The following is a 26859-nucleotide window of genomic DNA, read 5'->3' on the forward strand; positions in this document are numbered from 1 at the left end:
TTATACTGTTATTATGAAGTTTAATTAATTAGGCAAAAATTGGTTGGTGGATTTCGCATATTACCACAACTTCAACTGAGACGTTTGTAATCATCACCATCTTTCGATAGTCTCATCCCTACTTTGCCAGCTCGGTTTTTATTTACTTTTCTATGCGGCGAGTTTACTTAAAAAACAAGTAATCATAGGAAAAAGAGACAACCTTAATGTTCATTGATCAGTTCAATTATTCTAAGCCTTGTAAAACGACCACTTAGAGCTGTCAAAATTTCATATTGGAGTTCGGGTATAGGAAAGTGCATCCAACCATTGGCACAAAGGTTCTTATCACAACAAAAGACAAAAGAAAAAAACAACAACAAATAAATAGATAGCGCAACAAAGTGAGTAAACTGAAACTTAACATAACCAACTGAGTTACTCACTCGCCTTCGTCGATTGCAGTTGTTGGTCCGCCGAATAGGAATCTCTTTGCGCAGAGAAGTCTTGAGAGCTTTGAGGTCTGACGTGTCGTTTGCTTTCTGACGATAGAAACCAGAGAACGGTTCGGAAGTGGAGGAGTGATGTGTGGAAATTCATCTGTGGGAAACGGGACGAGGGCCTTAATTCTTGTCGGTGGTTATGGGACCCGTCTTCGACCCCTGACCCTCAGCACACCTAAGCCACTGGTGGAGTTTGCCAATAAGCCGATTCTTCTACACCAACTGGAGGCACTCGTCGATGCGGGATGTCGTCAGGTAAACCCAGTTTATAAATTAATGTTGCTTAAAACAGAGTCCAAAACCGCCGCATTGCTTAGGAAATATGACAAATCTTACCATATATACAACGGTTATTTATAGTACATATAGTATATTTGTTTAAAAAACGGTTGATCTTGTTCCATATTATTTTCCTGTCCCAAACTTGGGAAAGACGGTTACGTAATCCGATTAGAACAACTCAATTTCGGTTTTTTATTCTTTTTCGAAATCCTAGATTGTATATGCCCAAAATAATGCATACTTTTTCCTTGCAGGTTATTTTAGCCGTCAGCTATCGAGCCGAGCAAATGGAAAAGGAGCTAAAAGTCGAAGCAAAGAAACTGGGCGTGGAATTGCTCTTCTCCCACGAGACGGAACCCTTGGGCACAGCTGGACCTCTAGCCCTAGCTAAAACTATTTTAGCAGCCAGTTCAGAGCCATTTTTCGTGCTCAATTCTGACGTTATCTGCGATTTTCCTTTTAAGCAACTAGTGCAATTTCATCGTAATCACGGAAAAGAAGGCACAATTGTTGTCACAAAAGTCGAAGAACCATCAAAATACGGAGTTGTGCTGTACGATGAGAACGGCTGCATTAAAAATTTTATTGAAAAGCCACAGGAGTTTGTTAGCAATAAGATAAATGCTGGCATTTACATATTTAATCCCTCCGTGCTTGACCGGATCGAAGTTAGGCCCACATCAATAGAGAAAGAGGTATTCCCTGCGATGGCGCAGCAACAGGAGTTGTATGCAATGGATTTAACTGGATTCTGGATGGACATCGGACAACCAAAAGACTTTCTAACCGGTACGACTCATTCGCTCGCTCAATCTTGATTGCCTAATTGGTCTTATCGCTTTGAAAGCAAACGTGGATGTCGTTGTTAATTGTGCTTTGCCTTTTTTACCTACCCGGCTTTTGCCTTTATCTATTGTTCAGTTTCCTGGAACTATAGTTAAATGCTTGACAGAGCGATTTCTGTTTAAAGAAAAGGAGGGTCATTAGGCTGATAGTGGGCACTAGGAGAAACCGAGTAGAAGGGTGAATTGTTTGATGGGTTCGATGAATACATGTACGAAGATAAAATATTTTCCGCCAAAATTTAATGCTGTCGCAATCATATTTCTTGTTGTTGTATTATATTCGTTAAGATCTAAGTAACTGAAACGAAATAGGTGAATTATCTTAGCACTAGTCTGCTTCTTAAATGTTTATTTCACTTAACAATGGAGTGTTGAAAATGAAAGCCATTGAATGGGAGTGAAAACCCCGACTTAGTCTCTTTACTTATTGCGCTATTCTATTTTATTTCAGGAATGTGTCTCTATCTAAGCTCGCTGCGCCAGAAGCAATCTCCCAAGCTGTACACAGGGCCTGGAGTGGTGGGCAACGTGTTAGTGGATCCCACGGCCAAGATTGGCGAGGGTTGTCGCATAGGGCCTAATGTAACTATTGGACCGGACGTGGTTATCGAGGATGGCGTTTGCATTAAGCGCTCGACCATCCTCAAAGGCGCCATCGTTCACTCACATTCGTGGCTGGACTCCTGCATCGTCGGTTGGCGTTCTACGGTTGGCCGTTGGGTTCGCATCGAAGGCATCACCGTGCTAGGCGAGGATGTAATCGTAAAAGATGAGCTATACATTAATGGAGGTCAAGTCTTGCCCCATAAAAGCATTGCGGCCAGTGTACCAGAACCGCAGATCATTATGTGAGTCGGTGACCCAAATCATAAAGTGTAAATACAATCAATTTATGTTCACTTCTGCTGTTTTGGTATTTTATAAAGGTGCCTTTTGCATTTATGCTGTCACCTACGATTTGCAATATTGACACTATAAAAAAAAGATAAACATTTCCAGCAGTTAGCGTTGCTAACTATTTATAAGCTATAGCTCTTTGTCCTTCTCTAGCGAAGGTAAAAAATCGGACTTATAGTCTAAACGCATCAGTAGAACGTTTTTGTACTTTAATAAACGAAGCATTAGTTTTACTCCTAAATTATAAGTTAGTGAAATATACTACATATGTATTTAAAAAGTTAAAAAAGTGTGCTTTTATAAAAAACAGGAAGCAAACGGCAACTAATTATATTAGTTGGACTTATTCTATGGTAATTTTCCCAAGAGCGGTTACCTAAACTATTAAAATTTAGTTAAACAAACAATGCTTTTTGGCTGCAATGTTACGGCTTGGCAATTTCAATTCTGGCATTTCAATTCGATGAGTACTTAGATTTTCGATTAGCTGTTTTACTATTGGTTTAGGCATTTAATCTTCGGCTTGGGAATTTGGTGCGTTTTTTAGGTTGTCATTTTTGGAATTGCCTCCTTGACTAAAGGTCGCTTAGCAACCGTTTAGGAAGTGGTAGTAAAACCCAAACAAAGCCGTTAGTGGTCTAGAGAAAATGTTTAAGTCGATAGCTCCGATCGAAGGAATCCGACAGCCCCTGCTGCAGTGGCTCTGGGAGGACAAGGAGGTCAAATTTGATGTACCCCTACTGTACGTAAACGCATATACAATTGGTTTTTGGATCCCCTATTGGAGAAATTGGTTTCAGACACAAAAACCTACGGAGCGGAGAACGAGTACTCGATTACATTTACCACATCGAAGACAGCAAAGGAAATCCGGGGGATACGGGTCGTCTGATGGTAACCAATTTGCGGATTATATGGCACTCGCTGGTCCACAAGAAATACAATCTATGTAAGTGCTCACAGTTCTCGTTTTCCTGTAATGCACTTGAAATTGAATTTCCCTAAGAAGCCATTGGGTATGCTCGGATTGGTAACACCAACACTCGTATAGTTCATATGCACTCCAAAGCAAGGATAGCCAGTCAGGCCCTATACATCCTGGCAATAAGCAATGAGACCCGCTTTGAGTTTCTTTTCACCGACGTATCTGGGGAAACGTCGCGTCGGGATCAGCCGATCTTCGCCAGCGTGTTTGATGTCTATCAGTGAGTAAAATCTGGATCATTATAGTACAAAAATGCTTTTAAAATTGATGTGTTACTCAGCCTATATCAACGTACTTATCTCTACCGCGACTTGAAGCTGCGCGGAGCCATCGTCCAAGCGGGTCAATTGGTTATTCTACCAGATGAACAGGTCTTTAGCCATGTGCAGGGTGTGTGGAATTTGTCCAGCGACCAGGGAAATCTGGGCAGCTTCGTGGTAACCAATATTCGACTGGTGTGGTTTGCAGACGCCAACGAAACCTTCAACATCAGTTTGCCATATTTACAAATTGAAAGTGTAATCTACATATATACATTACGTTTCAAATATCCATTATAAACTCACAAGCAACTTCCCATTACAGCTTCGCGTTCGGGAGTCCAAGTACGGACCTGCTTTGGTAATCCAAACAGCGGAAACGGGAGGGGGATATGTACTCGGATTCCGCGTCGATCCTGCCGAGCGTCTTAACGAGTTGTTCAATGAGCTCTGCTCGCTGCACACGATTTATGGCGAGCAGCCCAACTTTGGCATCCAATACAATGCCCACGACGCCCGTCGGCGGTTGGAAGCGGCCGACGAGGAAGTGGCACAAGCCTCCCAGTTCAAGGTGGACACCTTTGAGGAGCTGGACGAGCAGCAGGAGCGGGAGATCAACACTAAGCTCAACAGCTACCTCGCCGAGGGCTGTTTGGGCAAGGTTTCCAGTCAGGGTGAGAGAGATCCGCTTTACTGCAAGGAGCTGGGCTTTGCAATGGAGCCCATTAGGGATGGCTACAAATTACGAGACCTGTGGAACATTATGCCCACCAAAATGGAAACGATGGAATAAATATGTTATACCCGAAAAAAGTTTATTCGTTGTCATTGCAATAAAGTATGAAATTATGAATCAAACGAATAAAACTAGGGTTAGTTTCATGGCGATAGTAATCCAGTAAGAGCAAATTGTATTATTTTATTAAGTTAGAGTAGGCATATGAATTTTGACGAACTTATAAAACTGATGATGAGTGGACAGATGTATCTGTTAGCCGATGGCTTACGTTTAGTTCCATAAAATCCTTTAAATAATAAATTACCAATTTAAATCATTTTTAGTTATTTTTATTGACGCATACAACTCGCTGTGTGTTTAAGTAATTTTGCTTTCGTTTGGAATCGCTTGTAATAGTCCTTAGCCTAGGGCAAATTTTTAAACATTTTCGAGTTTGCAAATTTAAATTTTCCAACTTCTACTTCTTAATGACATAAAGGGTTTAAATTGTGGTTGGGTTTTTCGGTGTTGTCTGAGTCAAGCAACTAAATTTAATGGGGTTCTGCTTGTCTTTTCTATGGTTTCATAAATTAGTTCATATCACAACACACAGTTGATTTGACCGGCATGTTTTATATATATAGTTTTCTATACTTTTATGTCATTGCTGTTCTTACAGATAGATCGTATGTTTAGATAAAGTTAGAAGTACATGCATGTATTTATACTAGTATGTGTGTGTACTTTGTCTCTGAGCCATAAATTGTAACAAACTTAACTAAAGTAGGAAAAGAAATTGTAGTTGTGGCGCTTTTTCATCATCTTGTTCTTTCCATACATCTGTACTAACTCGCCTTAAAGGCAAGCACATAAATTAAGCGAACCGAAAACGTTGTTTGTACATTCATTGAAAGAAAAGGGTAATAATTAACATATCAATATGTTGACAAACCGTTTTGGTTAAAACATTATTATCAAGAATGACTTAAATGAACTAGTTTATACATACACTACTTTATACATTTAATACTTTTTGCTTAATGAGAGTTAGACAAAGGTTGCTAAAATTTGTTTCGCAAATATCTTTTTGAATCATATTTTATTCGTAGCGGATGCTTTTTGTTTTATCAGTCTTAAAGACCAAGCCAGAATTTGGTAAAACGTGTACGCAAACAAATTATAGTTGCTTGATGAAACTCAAGTACTCATACTTTCTCACGAATACAAAACGAGTTGAACTACGTGTACTTAACATGATTACTGACTTATCTTACATGTCCTCCTATTTCAAGGGAAATATGTAATACGTACACACAAACAGTAACTAGAACCAAAAGACTTAGAACATAGCGAGTCTCTTACCCGACTCTTTTCTATTGTTGTTTCGTTTTTCTAGCTTTTGCCATATTGGCTTACATTCCAATGAGTGAACATCCAATTTTTTTGACCTTATTTGCTGGCGGAGATCTGCTGACGGGCCCTCTGACGTGTCATTATCGGGGAAGGACGCGCAGACAAGGCTGAGGAACCTCGACTGCGCTTGACGGCTTTATTATTAGCTGCCTTACGCTTTGTTGCGGTTTTACGGATTGAATCTGCTGAGGAGGCGGATGTCGCTGTGAGAACAGTGACATTCTGCACAGAAGCTATACGACTACGTTTTATAGCTTCACTTCTAGAGAATGATTTGCTCTTGGTCGGAGAATTTTTCGCTACTGGAGATTTAATTGGATCCGCTGGCGTAGGAGACGTGATCGGTTCTTCATGACTGCGCTTGGAGTTTCCACGCGTTGCCGTCGCTTTGCGCTTGGCAAGAGTTTTGTCTTCAATTCCTCTCTTTGCTGCTGTTTTTAATTCCGCATCCAGCGCCTTGCGGCGTCTCTTGGGCGTGAGCATGGGAGCGCGACGACGACGCTTTGGCTTGGTAATGGCCTCTGCAGAGTCTGAGGTGTGTGCGTTGTGGGAGCGGGATCGGCTCCTGCTGGTGGTGTTAGTAGTTGGGTTAATGGCGGTGTTTGTGGTTGCTATATAGGACATCGGAACGAAGGCCGAACCCTCAACTGTTGGCAAAGACAAATTGCTATGCGAAGACATACATTAGACATTAGGAGTTTTTGAATGTTAAACTAGAAAATTACCTGAGCTTTGGCTTGTGGACCGCATTCTCTTCATCGTCGTCCTCATCTTCTTCGCTGTCTGCATTTGCAGCTAGTACAAATTTTGGTTTTTTCATTTCAAAGCCGCGGAACTTGTGGCTATCAACGATAAGCATTTATATATACATATTATATGTGTGGGAATCATTTTCTTATAATGATTTGGCTCTACCTCTGTATGGCAAGGGTTAGTTTAAAACTCAAATATAAATTAAAAAGTACGGACGCATGGGGATCATACGGAGTGATAGTGCCAAGTTTTTTGGTATTCCAGACTAATTTTTTTTTTAAACTTTTGTATGGCCAAGTGTACATTTTTATACTACAAAACTTCTTGGTTTTTAAAAAAATAAAAGTATTAATTTCTCAAATAGAATCGGTTTCGAATATCGAAGAGTACTCACATTTTTATTGGTGTTATGGGCATAGGACGAATGGGCTTAAAGAGGCACAGGTCCATAAGCAGGCTGTCGGTGCTGGGATTCCGTTTGCGAGCGGCGGTAGATCGGTGGAGTGCTGTGGGAGCTACTGTGTAGGTGCGCAGAAAGGCGGCTGTGGGCACTTGACTGGGCAAAGGAAGCACCTGTGACGAAGACACCTGACTGGTTGGGGCATAGTGGTAACTTCTCGAGCTGCCGGGGATAGATGAGGTAGTGCTGCTAATGCTGCTGCAGCCCATCAGCCCGCCAGCGCCGCTTAGCTTCCGCTTTAGGCTGTGGTCCAGGATCTTGGACGCAGGAGCTGTAGCTGGGGTCACCGGCGTAGGGGCGGACATGACCAGGGCCTTCTGAACAGTGTCCTTAATGAACTCGGTGCCTCGATGCAGACGCACAGACAGGGTCTTCATCAGGGCACTAGCGGCACTAGGACGCGAGGCGGACGCTGTGGGCGTACCCACTCCGCCGGAGCCCACGCTGCTGGAGCCGGATCCGGCATTGCTAGCCAGCTTTCCGGCGTCGTAGGCCGGCAGACCGGCTGCGGCCAGCAGCATTACGGAAACGGAATAGGGATGTGGCCTTATTTCTGCCCCGCTAGCCTAGTGTCTGACAGCTTCTCCGGTTGGGTACACTGTCTCCAGCACCGTTCATCAGCTATCGCACCTCACATCTACGCACTCATCTCTGCCGGGTTTCCAGCCGAAGTCTTGAGCAAAAACTAGATTTCTTTTTGTTTTCCCCGTCGCCTCAACACTCGTCGTACTACTACTACACGCACTCGCCCACTACTACAACCACGCACACACACGCCCGCACACACACACTACAGTAGCTCCATTGTGTGCCGGTGGGAAGGACGAGCGACTCGTTTTGTACTGGCAGGCTTTGCTTGGGCCTCCTTGCCTTTTCGCTCCCCCGCTTTTATATCGGTTTACAGGCCTGTGATTAGCCGGGCGAGCGGCAATGGTTTTTCGCGAATTTGTTTTACGATTCGATTTTACGCTTTTTTCATTCACAAGCAGCTGTGGCCAATCGATGTTTCGATACGTGGGGACAGTCGCGTTATCGATAGGCGTGCTTGTATTTTTAGTAATACCAGAGGGCGCCCGGAAAATAATCTTATTATTACACAGATGTGTGCTTTCGATTACTTTTATGGAAGCTTTTGCCCGCAAATAATATGTTCAATTAAAAATATGCCGAATTTGCCGAATTGCAGCATCGAATCGACTCAATTTCCAGTCTGTTCAAGTTTTCAATACACAGAAGAAATCGGATAGTTGATTTTACTTAGTATAAACAAGATCACAACGGTGCGTTGTTATGGGCGGAGTTAGTATCATTTAAGACACATTCCTTCACTATGATGACTTCTGTTCTCTTACGTGAAAGTGGAATGAATTTAGATGTGTTCTGAAAAAGTTATTTCGCATAGCGTAATTGGTAAAGCCCGAAATATTCTATTCGATTGTCTTCGGTAATAGTGTATTTAAGTAATAAGTAGTAACTGGGCAACTGTGAAACTCTTTCGTGGAATGCATCTGGATGGGTTTTAATAAAAGTATTCCGGAACAGGACTACAGCTGTGATCACTGAAATAGCAGTACTTATGATCTGCAAGTTTAATCTATAATTTACACATTTAATGGAAAATACGTATGTACAACATCATTAGGTATTCAATTTTAAACCATTCAACAAATGTTTCAATTTTCTTTCATCCTGCACAACTTGCTAAAACTGAGGTTTAGAAGTCGGGGGGTATTCTTCGACACATAATGTCTAATGTCGCCCCACAGGTTTTCGATCGGTTTTAGGTCGGGAGATTGTGCTGGGCAGGGCATGACGTCTATTTTATTACGGATGAAGCAATTCTTAACCGCTTAGCTCGTGTGTTATCCTGCTGGAATGTCCATTTTAAGGACCTATTCAACTCCGTATAAGACAGCTAAAAATTTTTAAGCATATATACAAAAACGTTTTGGTCCATAATAACATCAATCACTCATACCATTGTGGGAAAAACAAGCCCATACCAGGATATGCTTAACAACCCTGAGTGAGTGGTCGACTAACATACTGTTAGGAACCATTTCCATCAAATATCATTATTTTCGAGTCACCAATCCAGAGGATATTTCGCCATTTAGAGACTGGTCAGGTTAAATGGGTTTTGGCTAAGTCTAACCTTGTCATAATATGCCTTTGACTAAGTGGGGGCCACGAAAGGTGCCCCTGACACTTAATATTTCATTCAGTAGTCGTCGTCGAATAGTAACGTCGCTGATTTCGAAGTTTAACTCGAAGTTTATGTCTCTAGAGGATGCAAAAGGATTAACCTTACCGAAACAATCCTTTCGTCGATCCTCTGTATCTTTGGTTTTACGTAAGGCAGCGCAATTTTCGGTCTTCAAATCATATTTAATTTCTACAGAACATTGAAGGATTTTTTTAATTTCCCTGGAGGCCCTTATAAATATACTAATCAACTTATGCAAACTCACTTGTTACAAAATATTGACTTTTCGTTGTACAAAGCCAGACACTGCTATTTTAATGAACAGCCCAAACTTTATGAATTTGCTTAAGAATGTAAAGATAATAAGGATAACTTCAAAAACTAACGGGATTTCCTTTTTATACCCGTTACTCGTAGAGTCCGTATGTCCGTATGTCCGTCCGTATGAACGCTGAGATCTCAGGAACTACAAAAGCTAGAAAGTTGAGATTAAGCATACAGACTCCAGAGACATAGAAGCAGCGCAAGTTTGTCGATTCATTTTGCCACGCCCACTCTAACGCCCACAAACCGCCCAAAACTGCCACGCCCACACTTTTGAAAAATGTTTTGATATTTTTTCATTTTTTTATTGGTCTTGTAAATTTCTATCGATTTGCAAAAAAACGTTTAGCCACGCCCACTCTAACGCCCACAAACCGGCCGAAGCTGCCACGCCCACACTTTTGAAAAATGTTTAGATATTTTTTCATTTTTGTATTAGTCTTGTAAATTTCTATCGATATGCCAAAAACAATTTTTCCACGCCCACTCCAACGCCCACAAACCGCCAAAAACTGTCAGAGTTGAAGACACTCCTTCGCACTTCCACTAGCTGAGTAACGGGTATCAGATAGTCGGGGAACTCGACTATAGCGTTCTCTCTTGTTTTAGATTAGTATCCGTTGACGTATGTAAATAAATACGTTTGTGATAAACAAAATCATTAAATATTATTGCTAAAGCTCGGAGAAAGGCATACGCATAGAAAACATTAAACTTACTTAATTAGCACAAACTATAAGAAGTAAGGCCGCTTTAATCGCTGCCACTGCCTTGTAGTGCACATTAAAGACTGTACTAAAACTGAAATTAAATAGCCGAATTGGTTTTCAGCTACTGTGCGCCATTTGCGGTAGCAATCGAAGATACGAACATCACCGTATTGGGTTTATGGCAGCAAAATAATTGCCGCGGCGCATGCAGCGCTGAGTTTTTCGAACCAAGAAAACCAAACCGACGTCTCTGTTGAAAGAAGGGGAAGTGACACATGCTTCGCAAAACCTAAAATGCTGATAAAAATGTTTTCTTGTCTGGAAAAATCCTTTATTTATGTATTATTTGTAGGCTTCGATTTTTAAGAAACAACTAGTAATTTTGAAGACAGTTAATGTTCTTACAATTAAATTACATATTTATTTAAAACCTATTTTTATACCCGTTACTCGTAGAGTAAAAGGGTATACTAGATTCGTTAAAAAGTATGTAACAGGCAGAAGGAAGCGTTTTCGACCATATAAAGTATATATATTCTTGATCAGGATCAATATCCGAGTCGATCTGGCCATGTCCGTCTGTCCGTCCGTATGAACGTCGAGATCTCAGGAACTACAAAAGCTAGAAAGTTGAGATTAAGCATACAGATTCCAGGGACATAGACGCAGCGCAAGTTTATCGATTCATGTTGCCACGCCCACTCTAACGCCCACAAACCGCCCGAAGCTGCCACGCCCACACTTTTGAAAACTGTTTTGATATTATTTCATTTTTTTATTGGTCTTGTAAATTTCTATCGATTTGCAGAAAAACTTTTTGCCACTCCCACTCTAACGCCCACAAACCGCCCAAAGCTGCCACGCCCACACTTTTGAAAAATGTTTTGATATTTTTTCATTTTTGTATTAGTCTTGTGAATTTCTATCGATTTGCCAAAAAACGTTCTGCCACGCCCACTATAACGCCTACAAACCGCCAAAAACTGTGTTTAAGACTCTCCTTCTCCCTTCCACTAGCTGAGTAACGGGTATCAGATAGTCGGGGAACTCGACTATAGCGTTCTCTCTTGTTTTTGTATTAGTCTTGTAAATTTCTATCGATTTGCCAAAAAACTTTTTGCCACGCTTACTCTAACGCCCACAAACCGCCAAAAACTGTCAGTTTTGAAGAGCCTCCTTCGCACTTTCACTAGCTGAGTAACGGGTATCAGAGAGTCGAGGAACTCAACTATAGCGTTCTCTCTTGTTAAATTTCGACGTTATGCTCCAAGAAAACATGGCATGAATTTAAAATCTCGCAATTTCCAATAATTATTTGCAGTGCGGGTGGAGGGGTTGGGGCAAGGCACGCTTTTGTGGTCGCCCCACCTCCTACAGACTGGATGCGATGCTCTCCAGTGGCCACTGCTGCTGTGACAGAAGTGTTTTTTGGCATGTCAAATGCCCGTTGGTGCCCACTTCCTTTTTGCTCCGTTCTTTCGCTTAAAAGAACGCTATAGTCGTGTTCCCCAGACTATCTGATACCCGTTACTCAGCTAGTGGAAGTGCGAAGTTGAAACTTCAACACTAACAGTTTTTATCGGTTTGTGGGCGTTAGAGTGGGCGTGGCTAAAAGTTATTTGGCAAATCAAGAAATATTTACAGGAATAAGAAAAAAGTGAAAAAATATATAAATATTTTTTAAAAGTGTGGGCGTGGCAGCTTTTGGCGGTGTGTGGGTGTTAGAGTGGTCGTTTTATGGTCGGGAACGCTTGCTTATACGTGTTACATACTTATCAACGAATCTAGTATACCTGTTAACTCTTCAATTGTTTTTACAGTTCTTTATAAGACAAAGAAGTTGTTGATGCTGACATTTATATAAAATATATTTTTAATAAGTAAATACAAATAATTATACAAATGTTCCCATTTGTGGGTATAACGACTCATTGAATGATTCTGATCAGAAACGATATATGATCATATTACAATATTCAGCAATCTCTTACGTCATTCGTTCGTTGTATTTGAGTTTCACCAATGGTCTCATGTAAATAGAGCACACGCCGCTCGAATTAGTCGGACATATTGCTAGCAAGTAGAAATCGAGCCCAGTGCCCCAAATGCATCAGATTATTCAGGTCTTCGGCTCTGTAACCCAAGGCCTCCTCTCCAGCTGTTGTAGCAGCCTGCCTGCCAGTTTTGAGTCAGGTCCTTGCCGCAATGACTCGGCTGGAGGTCACCTCTTCGTCGGCGTCGTCGAGAACGATCGCCCCCCATGGCGCCTCAGCATGCGCCGAACCACGCGCTTTTGGAGTTCTGCGCAGCCGCAGCCAGGCTTTTAGACCAAACAAAGGTCAGGAGCAGAGAAGCATTCGGCAGGCGTCGCACTCGAGGCTCAAAGCTATAATTTTCCAATATGCAGATGTGATGGTGCCTCAAAATGGCGCCGCAAACCACTCCTTAGAGAGAGGCAGAGTGTAGTGGCGTGGCATGCCACCGCTATTAACAATTATGCAATTTTGCAGCACGGCTAACAAATTATTTTCACTAAATTAAATTTTAACTCGTGCTGGGCGCACTTCTCGAGAATCGAACCGCACTGCGAAAACCACCGGATCCGCCCAAAAGCACCACACAATCCGGTGACTTCAAGTGAGCCTGTGGTTTGACGTGCGGCAGGACGATGGTACGCTCTGGAGATGAGACCTCGTCCTTGGAGAAACACAGCTGCCACTAAGAGGGGTTCCATGTGGAGAGCAAGTGGAAGGACACAAAAGTTGGAAACACAAAGATGTCGGGTTTCTGCGAAACTAATTGATTTATAGGAAGTCATTACAGCTACAGCGGCATAAGCTTTGTGTTCAACTCGTTCCGTTCCTCACCGCTGGCAGTTTAATTTCTTACTCACTGGGTTCTGATAATTAGAGTTACGAGGAGTTTGGGTCTACTATAGGTCTACTATAGATATCTTGTAGTCCGCTTCTATCTTAAATATAAAATTTTTGAGTATATTCATTTATCAAAAGTGTTTTTTTCTGAACTTCGCGAAAATACTTTTTTTGTACACTCCATTTTGTTTTCTAACCGGCAAATGTTTCCCTTTTCCTTTCTGCCACCTGGTTAAACTCGCCTACAATGTGTTTTCTTGGTACCAGGTCCATAAAAACATAGTGTGCATCCTAATGCACATATGCATATTCTTAAGAATATTTATCCAGCCTGTGATGTTAAGATACAATATTATGATGTACGGATTCTTCACTTATTAAATATAAATATAAGTATACTATATATAATCCTACTTGGCGTAAACCATTTCAGATCTATCATAATATCGTATTTTCTACAATATACGCATCTACGAAAGGAATCTCATGTCTGCTCATTTCGGCAATGACGAAAATTTATGATCTCGACACGCTGGTGTTTATAATCGAGGCGATCGATAAGATAAATGATTATTGAAATACGCAACGCAAATGAATAGAGCGGCTAAGGCATTACCAAAATTTGTAAGCAACAAATTCCTCGCATTGTGTTCGGCAATTTCTTCAAGTGCCGATTGCCCGGCTGTCTCTCGGGAAAAATGGAAAATCGATTTAGATGCTTAGAAAATATGTATGTACATGCATGCCAGACTCTTGCTGGCGATTCCAAATGATTTCAATTACATTTAATTTGGCCTCAACATATTTTTCACAGGTGTGAAGAGTTTTTTCGGTAATGAAAAGACCATAAATCATGTCACAAATGAAGTTGAACTCAATGTTTTCGTGGCCCTTCGCGTTTTGTTTCCCTGCTTTTTATTGTTGGAAAGTGTAACATTGATTAAGCATTATTAGCGTTTATTGTTGTTGTGGCTCACTCGATTCTGAGGCACTCCATGCTATGTAGCCCTTTGTATTTGGGGGTTCTTTCTATCTTCTCCCCGATGTTTTTTTGTATTCTATCTCCCATTTCGGACGCTGTTTTGTAGCTGCACAGTGGGACACTTTCCATCATCAACACTCTGCCGGCTGATGGGTTGTTGGGTGATGGAACGTTTCGTTTTCCAGCCTTGCCATCAGCCCCCAAAGGAGATTCTTCTTCGAGGGCTCTTCCGGGTAAGTGGGGCAATCCAGGGGATGGCCGCTATGGGGGCGATCGTATTGATATATGCTCTGTCCGACTGTTGGTGCTCGGAGTAAATAAAAATTGATTTGCCGAGTAAGCCGCTTTGGGAAATGAAGTTTTTAATGAACTGGGGAATGCTATAGTCGAGTTTTCAGGCTAGATACCCGTTACTCAGCTTGTGGAGGGGCGAACGAGAAATTTTATAATTTCCTGAAATATCGAAAGAAATTGAAAAAAACAAAAATTAAATGAAACAAATTAAACACTACTACAGCAAGAAATCTCCACATTTTTCTGGCACATTGATGTATATGGCAAAAAGATGTAAATTGTTTCAAGAGTGTGGGTGTGACAGTTTTGGTCGGCTTGTGGGCGTGGCAAGAAGTTGTTTCGCAAACAGACAAGAAGACAAGACAAACAAAAAACTAAACAAATTAGTTAGACAACATGGGTCAGCAAGCGTCTATGTGTCCGGTCGTCTATGTCTGCATACTTAATCTCAACTATCCAGGTTGTATAGTTACTAAGATCTCGACAAACATGGCCAGATCGACAGGGTTATTGATTCTGATATATTTTATATGGTCGGACGTACGTACTTTTCGACGAATCTAGTATACCCTTATACCGGGTATAAAACCTTGTACCCAAAAAAATAATTTCGATTAACACGATTTGCCTGGTGGCTTTAATTATATCACTGCAGAGGGTTTGTTGATTTAAGTCAGGAGAATATGAAATAGGGTAATAACAGTATTATTTATAGGTATAGTAGAAAATAAATAACCTTTTTGTTGTTGCTAGGCCCAAATGGTTCTTATGCGGTTGTAATATATAAGTACCGCAAGGGTAAGCTTTCTTTTTTCTTCAAAAGGAGTACGCAATGCAGGCGTCAGGTGGGGGAAAGTAGTAGAAATGCGTTTTAGCCGAACTATAATATTTACCTATACACCCTAGAAGCTATCTAAGCAAGACTCAGTCAAGAAAGCCACTGGCAAGTACACCAGCACAGAGCCAAAGCAAAGAGAGAGAAATTTCAAGGGGAGTCTGGTTCAAAAACGAAACCGGCCAGAACGGCATAAAACGCGGGGGGAAAGGAGATCCGCCAGAGCGGCGGCGGCCATTACTTGGTCTCCTGCCTTGGCCAATAAAATGAGCATCAGCGCAGCTGTGGAATTGTGGGACTGGCCCTGAACAAGACCCAATCGTGCTTTGGGGCGCCTCCGGAAAGTCCAAAACAAAAGCAAAAACAAAAAAAACAAGAGAGAACGCTATAGTCGAGTTCCCCGACTATCTGATACCCGTTACTCAGCTAGTAGAAGTGCGAAGGAGAGTCTTCAACACTGACAGTTTTTGGCGGTTTGTGGGCGTTAGGGTGGGCGTGGATTTTTTTGGAAAATCGATAGAAATTTACAAGACTAATACAAAAATGAAAAAATATCTAAACATTTTTCAAAAGTGTGGGCGTGGCAGCTTCGGGCGGTTTGTGGGCGTTCGAGTGGGCGTGGCTGAACGTTTTTTGGCAAATCAATAGAAATTTACAAGACTAATACAAAAATGAAAAAATATCTAAACATTTTTCAAAAGTGTGGGCGTGGCAGCTTCGGGCGGTTTGTGGGCGTTAGAGTGGGCGTGGCTAAACGTTTTTTGGCAAATCGATAGAAATTTACAAGACCAATACAAAAATGAAAAAATATCAAAACATTTTTCAAAAGTGTGGCGTGGCAGTTTTGGGCGGTTTGTGGGCGTTAGAGTGGGCGTGGCAACATGAATTGATAAACTTGCGGTGCGTCTATGTCTCTGGAGTCTGTATGCCTAATCTAAACTTTCTAGCTTTTGTAGTTCCTGAGATCTCAGCGTTCATACGGACGGACAGACAGACGGACATGGCCAGATCGACTCGGGTATTGATCCTGATCAAGAATATATATACTTTATATGGTCGGAAACGCTTCCTTTTGCCTGTTACATACTTTTCAACGAATCTAGTATACCCTTTTACTCTACGAGTAACGGGTATAAAAAAAAACAAAATATAGTTGGGGTCGAAATTGATTTTGCGGTAGCTCAGTCAATAAATGCCGTCCAGCTCAACTTATAAATACGAGATGAATAATAGAAGAGGGCTATAGACAGGCGAGGAGGGCGAGGTTTTGTGCACAGAGAAATAATATATACTAATAGATAATATATATTGCGATATACCTATCATACTAGTAATATACAAGAGAGGCGGGGCACACAGAAATAAATAGTAACCAAGTATAAGAAGTAAACAAATAAATAAAAAACAACTTGGATCGTACCGGATTACACTCTTTTCTCTCACTGTTGAAATGCAATTTAGTTGCGGCCTTGCGCAGTGCACAAAAGGTTTGACAAAGTGAGAAATATGCATGGCAAGCAAGGAGCACCAGCATGCCACCATCCCTGCGGCCCCTCCACCCTGCGGCACTCCCCTTCCGTCCGTTTAACTGCAACGAGAAAATATGATGACATATCGCGTCATAGTTCAAACGGCGGGGACTCCACTGATCAATTTTGTACGCAGCACGGCGCCATCTTTTTGGCCCTTGCATGGAAGCAGGACCTTTCTTTTTTCGAGGATTTACTGTGATACTATGCATTGCGATGCGAGGCGGGAAGGTGGGGAGGAGGGAGTTCTTGGCCTGGTCAGTGGCACAGCGCACTGAGTATTCAGTTTTTGGTTGCTTTCGTTTTGAGTGAGCCAAATCGCAGGCCATAATTTTTTATTATGCCGGGCCAGGGCCAGGGAAAACGAGAGGGCCAAGACGTCGGCTGGTGGCTTCCGTTGGTGGAGTTGGCTCTCGGCCCGGAGTAGCCATAAAAATAATTAATTGGCTTTTATGTGGCAGGAGCCGTTGAAATTTCGCTTGTTATCCAACTCTTTCCGCTCCCTTCACCTGGGCAGTGCAATTACCTTGCCTGGCAGTGCAATTTCTGAATTGCATTTGCCTGTTTAATTAGCCGTATTAATTATCTCCATAATCAGCATCTGTTCTGTGGTCACACACACACATTCACACGAGGGCAAAGCTCATTTCCGCTCCAGCAGACGGCCATTTTGTTTTTATCCGTGGCTGATTTGGCGTTGTAATTAGTTTTTGCGGTTTTCTATTGGCTATTTAACCGCAAACCCAATGGTTATTTCGTTCTCTTTCTCTCTGGAAAATTAGGGTAAAACTTTAATGCTTTTATATTTGTTTTTTGAAAGAGATGGTCCAGTAATGCTTGCAGCTCATATCGATTATAACACAATTGATATCTGCGTTTTTATTGGGTTTCATATGTTCCTTACTAATTGATCAAATTTTAGGTATATCTTTTTTTAAAATTGGTGTTACGTTTTTATGCCATTACCCAATTGGGTGATAAAAATATGAAATACGACTTATTTGATGTGAATGGCACTAAAAAACCCACTACAAAAAGAACACACATCATACAGCATACAGCTTAATACTAGTATAAACGTTTTTGTAGATTTTTAACCTCTGACAAGAATTTGACAAAATGCCATCGCACATATGTAAAACTGAACCAGAAAATCGCCTTTTGTCTATACATTTATTTGATTTTCCTTTCATTTATCCTACCTTGCACTTTATTAGCCAACGAACTTTTTCTTTTGGCCTTTGCACACGATTTCCATTATGTTTTCTCCTATTCCCACTATTGCCATGCCACTTACTTAATGTTGTGTCACACATTTCCTAACCCTTTCTTTCAGATAGCTTTATGCTTTAGCTATTCAATTAATGTATGCAGAAAACTGTAGAACAGTATGAAGCATTTTATTCCTGCATTATATTCTTGCTGCTAGAAAAATATTATCCGTTTCATAAATAAACCAAAATTATTCGAAACTAGAATGTTGTTGAAAATACACGAGGTGAATGGGAACACTCGCGCAAAATTAATGGGTTATTATAAACAAAGAAAGCATATGGTTATTAAACAGATAGCTATTACATAAGTAACCATATAATTGGGTTAGGCAATTTTATTAATTTTACTAGAACATTATTGGCGTTTGTCTTGAAGAAGTTCGCTGACACTATGGTAAATCGCACATGAGAGAAATTGATGTATTAAAGTACGGTAGCGCATTCTACATTTCGTTTTGGAACGAAACATTTTCAGATAAATACATACATACTTTAATAGAAATGCGTTCCAAGTTTCTTAGACTTTGGCGTTTAAAAGAAAGCTAAAAGGGTGATTTTAGGCGTAAGAAATATTAGTGTAGCAGTGTAGAACGTTGCTTGGCAAACAAAAGACCTTAAAACAGAAATAATGGACGATAGAAGCAAATAATGACTAAAATGCGCAATTCGCTTGGGGCAGAAGAAAACGCCCCTTATAAATAATTTCTTTTTTTTTCGCGTTTTTTCGCGCCAAAAAGAAAACAAAGGATTTGACTAAAAAGGCACCAGAACACACAATAAAGCTGATCTGTAAAGCCAGATTTGCGCGCAATGAGGCGGAAATGCAAATAAAGAGTATGTATAACTGCACACAAATATCCACGGGCCTTGAGTAGGGCAAGGCCAATTGTTCACTTACCCGTCCCCTGATGACGATTACGGAAGACTTTAAAACTTTAACGACGGAGATGATGATGATGATGACTGCTATGCATAGTTTCCGTGTAGTATAATCCATTGTTCTACGGGGCTGACATTTCCCCGGGTGAAGTCAATCAAAAGCAAATGGCTGAGGCTAAGGATTCTGGGATGCTGCGCTTTTGTTTTTTCAGAGTATACATCGCGACTTCGCCCTCCAAGCACAAGGATAATAGGATAACAACAAACAATATACAAGGCCTACTGACAACCGAAAATCGATTGGAAGAACGAATGCGGTTTGGTATCGCAGTTGATTGCGGACCAATAAAATCAATTGTTGTTTTTTTGGTTCAATCTTTGCCTGTAATTGAATCGCAAAACGATGTAATCATTTAACCATTTACTTGAACACATCCAAACCTTATAATTGATCATATGTACTTTCATTTCAGTGCAAAATGTACAAAAACTAATTGAATACAAAATACAAATTGAATACAAAATAAATTGAATATAATGACAGTACTGGTAATAGCATATAACCCACATTCAATAAGAAAGTATTCAGCATTCTAACCGTGTTTATTGGCGCATCATCATAGCAAACAATCGTTGCTCTACGATTTCTTTTTTGTATATTTACAATTGCTTGGTTGGGCAATTTTGGCATTTTGGTTTTTTCTTTGATAAGCATGTTGGATATTATGTGTTTTACTGGTTTTTGGGCTGGCTCTCCAATAGCTTGCGGTTCTGCTCCTCACGCCTCCGCTTGGCCATCTCGAAGGCCGTGATCTGTTTCCGTGGACGAGGTCCGGGCTTGCTCCGGAATCGCTGAAGGCGCACAAAGAGGGGTCTACGCTGGTTGAGCCACCAGCTGAAGTCCGACGGAATCCTGCCGAACTTGCTGACCATGTTGCGGTGCCTCTGGATCTCCTCGCGCCTCTCCAGCCACTTCCTCCCGTACTCCCAGCCGAGTAGCCAGCCCATTACCGGCCTTTCCTCGCACAGCTCCGGAATGGGTTCCGGCCGATCTGCCGGCGGAAGGATCGCTGACCCGTGATCTCTGGCCGGAATCAGCGGCGAACGGCTCCAGGTCTTGATCTTTGAAATCATCCTTGAGTGGAGTTGTTTTCTTGTCGTGTCGGTGCTGTGTGATTTTTGACGGAGTCTAGGACTGAAGCTTTGTGTGTGGTGAGTCAGGAGCTACTTGGTTATGAAAAATATTCGAATACTGTTAGTTGTGTTTCAGCAAAATATTTGTATATTTTATTAATAACTTAGAAATGGGACGATTTTTTGTTGACTAAAGAGTTGTAGCAAGCACAATCGGTCCTTTAACTAAATTGTCCGATTTAGACTTATCATAAGCACCCCAAAAGCCATCAGTTTTCGCTGCCCTACAAGAGATGCCGCACCTCACAGATATGTATATTAGCTTTCAAAATGTTCCATTTGGCTTACGTCTGAAATTAAATGAAGCAAGCGAAGTAAAACGGTCCGCCACTTTTAATTCACTGTTATCAATTAAATACCAATATGCGCTATCTAAAAAACCATTTTGACCGGATTGCTTTCTTAATCATTCTACCGAATCGTTCCTGTATTATGTTTAAAAGCGATACATTACTTAATTTTGTTCTATTTTATTATTTTTACTCATTTAGATACAAATTTTATAAGGGAAGTCAGAATGTGGTGACAATTAATAATTTTTGCAAAAGTTCATATTCAAAAACTGGACAACTTAATGAACATAAATTAAACATCAAGATCTGAGCAGCTGCTGCCTAGTCTTTTTAAGCCTTCGTCTTTCAAGCCAACTAGTATAATTGGGTGGAATGAAGTTGGCCTCCTTCTTCACCTTCTTCTCGGTCTTCATCTGGTGGGTATCACGTTCCTCCAGCCACTGACGACCATAGTGCCAGGATAGGATCAGTTCCATTTGGGGCTTTACCTGCTCGTATGACGGCGTGAAAGTCATGTGCCTGATATTTCTTTTCGCCATCTCGCTTTCTGCGTAGGAAGCCCGTGCGGGCGTCCAGTAATTCTTTTGCACCATTTTTTTATTTTTCCTGTTGATATCTTTCTTCCTTACAAAATATAGCTTTACTACATAAAAAATCAGTTAGATTTCGGTGAAACCGATTGAAACTGAAGGGAATATCAAGTATGGAATGATTTACATTACCAAAGTATCGGGTGACGGGTAACGGGTATCATATAGTCGGGGAACTTGGCTAATGCGTGTTCTTTTGTTTTCTTATGGGCTTTGTAAATTTTTATAGATTTGTGTGTTATTTTTAATAGTTTTAGTACTTACTAGGGTTTGGAATTAATTCGTAGCGTTTTACGAAAGATTACGCTAGCCAACTATTCACAGTCAGTTGCCAGTGTGACAATGAATAGTTGGCTATTGAAATCTTTCCAACACCTATTAGAACTTTAATAATTTGGTTGCATGTGATTATTGAAGTATTCCTTCGTCATGATGTGGAAACTATTTATGAAAGTGCCAACTGCTAATTGAACAAAAAACCCCGCAAAAATGCTGCTAATGGACATAACACAAATGGCACAGACAACAGGCAACAAACCGCCCATCGACAAGGGTCGCAAATTGGGAGGAAAATACAAACAGATGTAAATCTAAGCGAAAAACACGAGTAACCCAAAGTGGAGAAACTGGAAATGTGAAAAGCGCGGCATGAGGGCCAAGTCAGCGGGGGCGACTTATAGGTCAAGTACGAGTACGAACTGCATTGGCACGTTGTATTTGTAGCGGCTCCGGAAGTGAAACAGTTGGATTGAGCGCAAATCAAAGGAGCAAAAGAACAACGCGTGCCAAAAGGTGCAAAGAGGCCTTAGGCGGAATTAGAAAGACAGCTGGTTTTCATTCACAATTTCACAATACGCAATTATGCAATAAAAGCTGGCGAGTTTAACGCAACCTGGTATTCTAAACATAATACAGTCAAAACCATGACCACGTGGGCGCAGCGTGGGCCAAATGTCAACCGAAATTCATCACCTCTCCTTTTTAACAGTAACAGAGAAGAGATTGCAATATCCACTGACCAAATTCAAAAAAAAATATATTATGAAGATACATGTAAGTCGCCTTCCCGCTCACACACCGCTCGGCCGCCTCTGTCCCTGTCTGGCATTCACCGCTGTGCTCCTCCACCCGCCCGCCTGTAGTCATTTCTCATCGTCGTCCGTCCGTCCGGTTGTTTCCTTGCAATTTGTCACCGCTGGAGCCCATTTCTGCGGCGTAATTTGTTTGCAACTCACTTCGGGATTCATTTCCATGGCTGGGCTGTCTCTTTGTTTGCTTGCCTTTTGTTTTGGTCAAATGCCTTGGTCTCGGTGCATTTAATTAAAATTATTATTGCTTGTAATTGGGGAGTGGAGGCGGTTTGAAAGGGGTTATTCATAGAAAGGAGGGTACAATAACTTGACCCCACTTGCATTACAATGTTATACGGAATGAAATGCCAATCAAACCGAGGAATCGAACACTCTCTCTTAGAGTTGCACTTTTCCAAGAGATTTTTTAACAGACCATCAAAGGGTAAGAATTCTTCGTTTCATTTATCTTTTTGGTTTCAGCATAGAAGAAGCTCGACGCAGCTACCAGAACGTATTCAGTTTCTTAGATCGTCCTAATACATTGAGATTTTTAAATCGATCCATTGAGGCCAAAAGACTTTGTAGAAAATACTATTAAAAGTACAGCTAGATCTGTGGCCATTTAGATAAGGAGCCATTTTGAAAAACTTTTAATTTCATTCACCTTTGCTTCTCATACTTTAGGCCCCCCACAACCTTAACTCTTTCCGAATATCTTTCCACTCACTTCATTACCAACTGAGGCATATCAATTTGGGCTATCCATACGATGAAATAACAGCCACTTCAGAAAACTAATTTTTGAGCATTAGAAAGGTCTGGGCATATAAGTATGTAAGTCCATACATATACACATACATATACATACATTAATGTGGTTCACCGGCTATTATGATCCAGCCTGACTTTGCTTTCAAAACATATTTGCAACGGCAAAAAGCCGACAACAATAGAGTAACACTCCCGGCATACAGGAAAAATATAAAAAATTCTCAAGTACACGCACATTTGAACGCAATTACGCTGAACTTTGCCTCATGGCATGAGGCAGGGGCATGGAGCAGGGTGCAGGAGGTAGGGGGAATACAATTGTTGAAGAGAACTTTACATTATGTGTATGTAAGTAGAATGCTTCTTTACGCAGGCACCGATGTAGGGATTTTCTTGCCTAGGGGCGATACTTGAATCTGATTCGCACTCTATTGACCTCTGCGCCGCTCTCGCCACTTACTGCTGTTACATTGAATTCTATTCACCCGTTTTCGGAGGCTCGCATACCCTGTAAATATGAATAAGGTAAATGAGTATTATTCGTACATATATTGTAATTCGTATTGATTAATCTATCCAATTATCACATAAGGATGTGCTATTTAAGTAGCTATTCGGGCGAGTTAACTAGAAAATATTCATGCAAATACTCATTTAAGTATTGAAGTTACCCTTATGTGTGGGTACTAATATGTGCACTACGTTTTGCTATTTCCGTTTCCTATCAAACGAATGAAACAACGACAACGACGACAGCTGGAATGCATCGCCATCAACACATCGTCACAGCTTACGAAACTATCGCCATCTCGCTTTTCCATCGCCATTGGGGGTTTGGCTGTGGCATTGCGCCTATGCGTGCGTCCCGCTCGCTCTCCCGCCTGCATACGCACCCTAGAGGCCTCGCTGTTTCTCTCCCTCCCCCTCCCCAGCTCCTACCTAACCGGAGACCCTTTTCGAGGGGATTTGGCTTTACTAGTTTGTTTAATTGCTTTTTGCAACAATTATTACGTCATTTTCCGTTGTTGTCGCCGGTGTGTTGTTGGTTGCCGAAGCAAAAAAGTATCACAGATGTGTTAGCTCCCCGTGGACCGCCCGTGAATTTTCTGGGCTTTGATTTGACTCCTCGCATGTTTTGTTGTTATTGTAAATAGCGCTCATATTCGCTTTTCAATTTTGGGTGTGCTTTGGTTACCATGTTCTGGACTACTACTTTTGTAATACTTTTTTAATAAATTCTGTTAAAGAAGGCGTGAAACACTTCACTGTTTCAGAATTTCCGTTTCTAGGTACCACCCGCTGCGTGCATGGGGAGGTGTAAAGGGTCAAGAGGGGGTGACGGCCAGGGAAAAAGTGTCTTTCATTAAATTTTAAATTCCACATTATTTAATTCTGTTTGCTGTCACATTCGAGGGCTGGGCTGAGAGAACAGATGGCTCAAGTAAAATGAAATGACAAAATTTTTTTTGCATGCCACTGGGCGTGTGTTTTAGAAGTTGAACAAAGGGATTTGTCAATTTCGACTTCTTTGCTGTATTTAATATTTTGATAGTTATTTTTAAATATATCTAAACCTACAAAATTTGTATGTAAACTAATTTCTCATTTCAAAACATAAAAAAATCATTTTTACAACTATAAGGAGTAATGTAAAAACATGATAGAGTGCTATAGCCGAGTTCCACGACTATCAGATACCCATTATTTAGCTAGTCAAAAAATTGAAACATTTTTTTGAATATCGGTAAAAATTGGGGAAAAAATTAAAGAAGTTCACAAAAGTGTGGGGGTTACAGCTTATGGCGGATTGTTGGCGTTAGAATGGGCATGGCAACATAAGTTAACAAACTTTGGAATCTGCATGCCTAATCTCAAGTTTTTGGCTTTTATACTTCCTTAATTCTCCTCCCTTCGTGTACGACTTGAGGAAGGCGAAGTGGGAACTGGGAAGGTGGGACTGTTGTAAAGGAGTCCATGGTGCTAGACTTCCACTCATTCGGGAAATACCTTATCTGGAGGTAGCTGTTGAAGATGTTGGCCTAAAGAAGCCGAAAGGTGCAGTCATGTAATCGCGATGTACAACAAACAATCTTTTAAAGCATACGAGTTACTAGAATTTGCTTGTGTAGTCCCAATTTTAAAACAAAAGCTAGAAAACAATGATGAACATGCGGACGGGAAGACAGACCGAGCTAGATGGACTAGGCTGATGTTACCGATCAATCCTGATGCATCCTTTTTCATATATTCTAAGGAATGTTATAAATCCAGTGGCGGTCTAAGGACACTTGAGGCCCGGGGCGGGTTTAAGTCGGGGGCCCCCTCAGCTTTTCATAAATTCGTTATAAAATCATTTTTTCAAATAACTAGGGGCCCGCGGCGGGGCCCCCTTGATCGCGGGGCCCGGGTTCCTCCTCAACCTATCCCAAGAATTTCCGTTAATTCCCATTCGAATTCAGCCAGTCTGTGGCACAGCAGTTGAGTCCCAAAACTTCGAAAATAAACCCATTGGCAATATCTCCGGGGTTTTTATACCTTTCTTTGATTTGAGTTGTGTTATTTATCATTCTGCCTTGCAATTTTTCATTCGTCGAAATTTCAGTGCCACACGCACCAGAAGACCAATTTCACAGGGCATGAAAATATTTTGCTTTTTGACATTTATTTCTCTCAAAAAGGGACACAAAGAAAGCGGGAGGGCACAACAATAAACAATAAAAACTTTATCAACAAAAACCACTAAAGTGCGATATTACTAATTTTGCTTTATTTGTGTAACGTTGCATTCATTGCGGGCTCAGCAGAACGGCGGAAAAAGTCCGAAGCCACTGTCACGCTCATCCATCGAATCCATGGCATATTCCAGATATATGTATACCCTTGTGTACATATGCCATATGGGGGCAGGTGAAGGAGGAGCAGTTTTGGCCACCTTTGCGTGTCCATTGGCAATAACTCAAGCTGCACTGGAAGAATGGCAGACCAGTGCACGTTGAAATAAATATAAATGTCAAAACTGAGTGGAGTATTTCAGGGCGAGCTCATATATCAGCAAGTATATATTAACGGTTGTGAGTGTGTATATATATATGTACATGTCTTAGGTGAAATCGTTGCACTTTGGTTTGTTTACAAATGAATCATCATGAGGCTTGAGATGCGTGAGAAATCACAAAATATTCGGAAGTGAGTTATTGTAGTTTCTTTAAGCAAAATTAAAAAAATTAAATATATCAGAACGCTTTTCTTGTACATTATTAATGTTCACATAACTGTGTTAATATTTCAATTTAGTTTTGTAAAAGCATCAGTAGATGTTTTACTTTTTGGATAAACGTAGCTTAAATTATGCAATCGTGGAGAGTATATAAAACAGTAACATTGGCTATTAATGTTTATCCTCGCATAACTCTTCTCTTTTCTGAACGCAATTAATCATTGATCATTACATGAGATCATTTATGGCTTGCTTTGAAGTCTTTGACTTTTAAGTGTTACTTTCTACAAGAGGAGAGTAATTCCTCCCAAAATCACAAGGAAATAACTCATTTCACGGAGTCAAAGGGCGCTATGTAGCTCCGACAATCATAAATAATGAAAACACCCAGTCAGAACAGACAAAAATAAATTCGAATGTTGAATTTTATTAATGACAAAAAGGTAGACTTTCCCTACCCTTGCAGAGGGCATATTTATTTCAGTCTGAAGGAGACTTGCGATTATATGAAGTACATGTATTCTTGATCTGTCCGTCTCTCTGTCCGTATGAACAGCGAGATCTGGGGAACTGTAAATGCTAGTGACTTGATTCTAGTGTATTCATTTTTTTCCGAGTAACGTGTATTTAAAAGCCAATGAACTCGATTTCTCGTTTAGACATACACATAATTAGTGCAAGGGTATATAAGCGTCGGTTTGTCGAAGCTAGCATTATTTT

At 40.9% G+C, this 26859-nt stretch overlaps 5 protein-coding genes across 6 annotated transcripts; 2 read left to right on the top strand and 3 right to left on the bottom strand.

Moving 5' to 3' along the window:
* The first annotated feature begins 123 nt into the window (after positions 1-123).
* LOC120450902 (mannose-1-phosphate guanyltransferase beta) lies at positions 124-2508 on the top strand. The gene is made up of 4 exons (XM_039634151.2): positions 124-383; positions 445-737; positions 1019-1553; positions 2061-2508. Exons 2-4 carry the CDS (start codon positions 564-566, stop codon positions 2459-2461), a joined length of 1110 nt encoding a protein of 369 aa, XP_039490085.1. The 5' UTR covers positions 124-383; positions 445-563; the 3' UTR covers positions 2462-2508.
* A 417-nt stretch (positions 2509-2925) lies between these two features.
* Positions 2926-4692, top strand: LOC120450901 (Bardet-Biedl syndrome 5 protein homolog). Of its 2 annotated transcripts, XM_039634149.2 has the most exons (5): positions 2926-3248; positions 3307-3455; positions 3516-3711; positions 3772-4009; positions 4077-4692. In XM_039634149.2, exons 1-5 carry the CDS (start codon positions 3154-3156, stop codon positions 4542-4544), a joined length of 1146 nt encoding a protein of 381 aa, XP_039490083.1. In that variant the 5' UTR covers positions 2926-3153; the 3' UTR covers positions 4545-4692. The 2 variants fall into 2 exon arrangements, with proteins under 2 accessions (XP_039490083.1, XP_039490084.1); XM_039634150.2 differs by lacking the exon at positions 2926-3248 and having other exon boundaries at positions 3336-3455; positions 3513-3711.
* A 111-nt stretch (positions 4693-4803) lies between these two features.
* LOC120450900 lies at positions 4804-8127 on the bottom strand. Its single transcript, XM_039634148.2, has 3 exons — positions 7030-8127; positions 6608-6724; positions 4804-6549 (listed from the first exon to the last, which is right to left on the bottom strand). The coding sequence occupies exons 1-3, from the start codon at positions 7614-7616 to the stop codon at positions 5919-5921; spliced, it is 1335 nt and encodes a 444-aa protein (XP_039490082.1). The 5' UTR covers positions 7617-8127; the 3' UTR covers positions 4804-5918.
* Positions 8128-19585: 11458 nt separating this feature from the next.
* On the bottom strand, positions 19586-20233 carry LOC120452094. Its single transcript, XM_039636168.2, has one exon. The coding sequence runs from the start codon at positions 20133-20135 to the stop codon at positions 19734-19736; it is 402 nt and encodes a 133-aa protein (XP_039492102.1). The 5' UTR covers positions 20136-20233; the 3' UTR covers positions 19586-19733.
* Positions 20234-20694: 461 nt separating this feature from the next.
* Positions 20695-21195, bottom strand: LOC120452496. The gene has a single exon (XM_039636746.2). It carries the CDS (start codon positions 21079-21081, stop codon positions 20788-20790), a length of 294 nt encoding a protein of 97 aa, XP_039492680.1. The 5' UTR covers positions 21082-21195; the 3' UTR covers positions 20695-20787.
* Between the last annotated feature and the right edge of the window lie 5664 nt (positions 21196-26859).

Source organism: Drosophila santomea, chromosome 3R, assembly GCF_016746245.2.
Source record: "Drosophila santomea strain STO CAGO 1482 chromosome 3R, Prin_Dsan_1.1, whole genome shotgun sequence".
NCBI lineage: Eukaryota > Metazoa > Arthropoda > Insecta > Diptera > Drosophilidae > Drosophila > Drosophila santomea.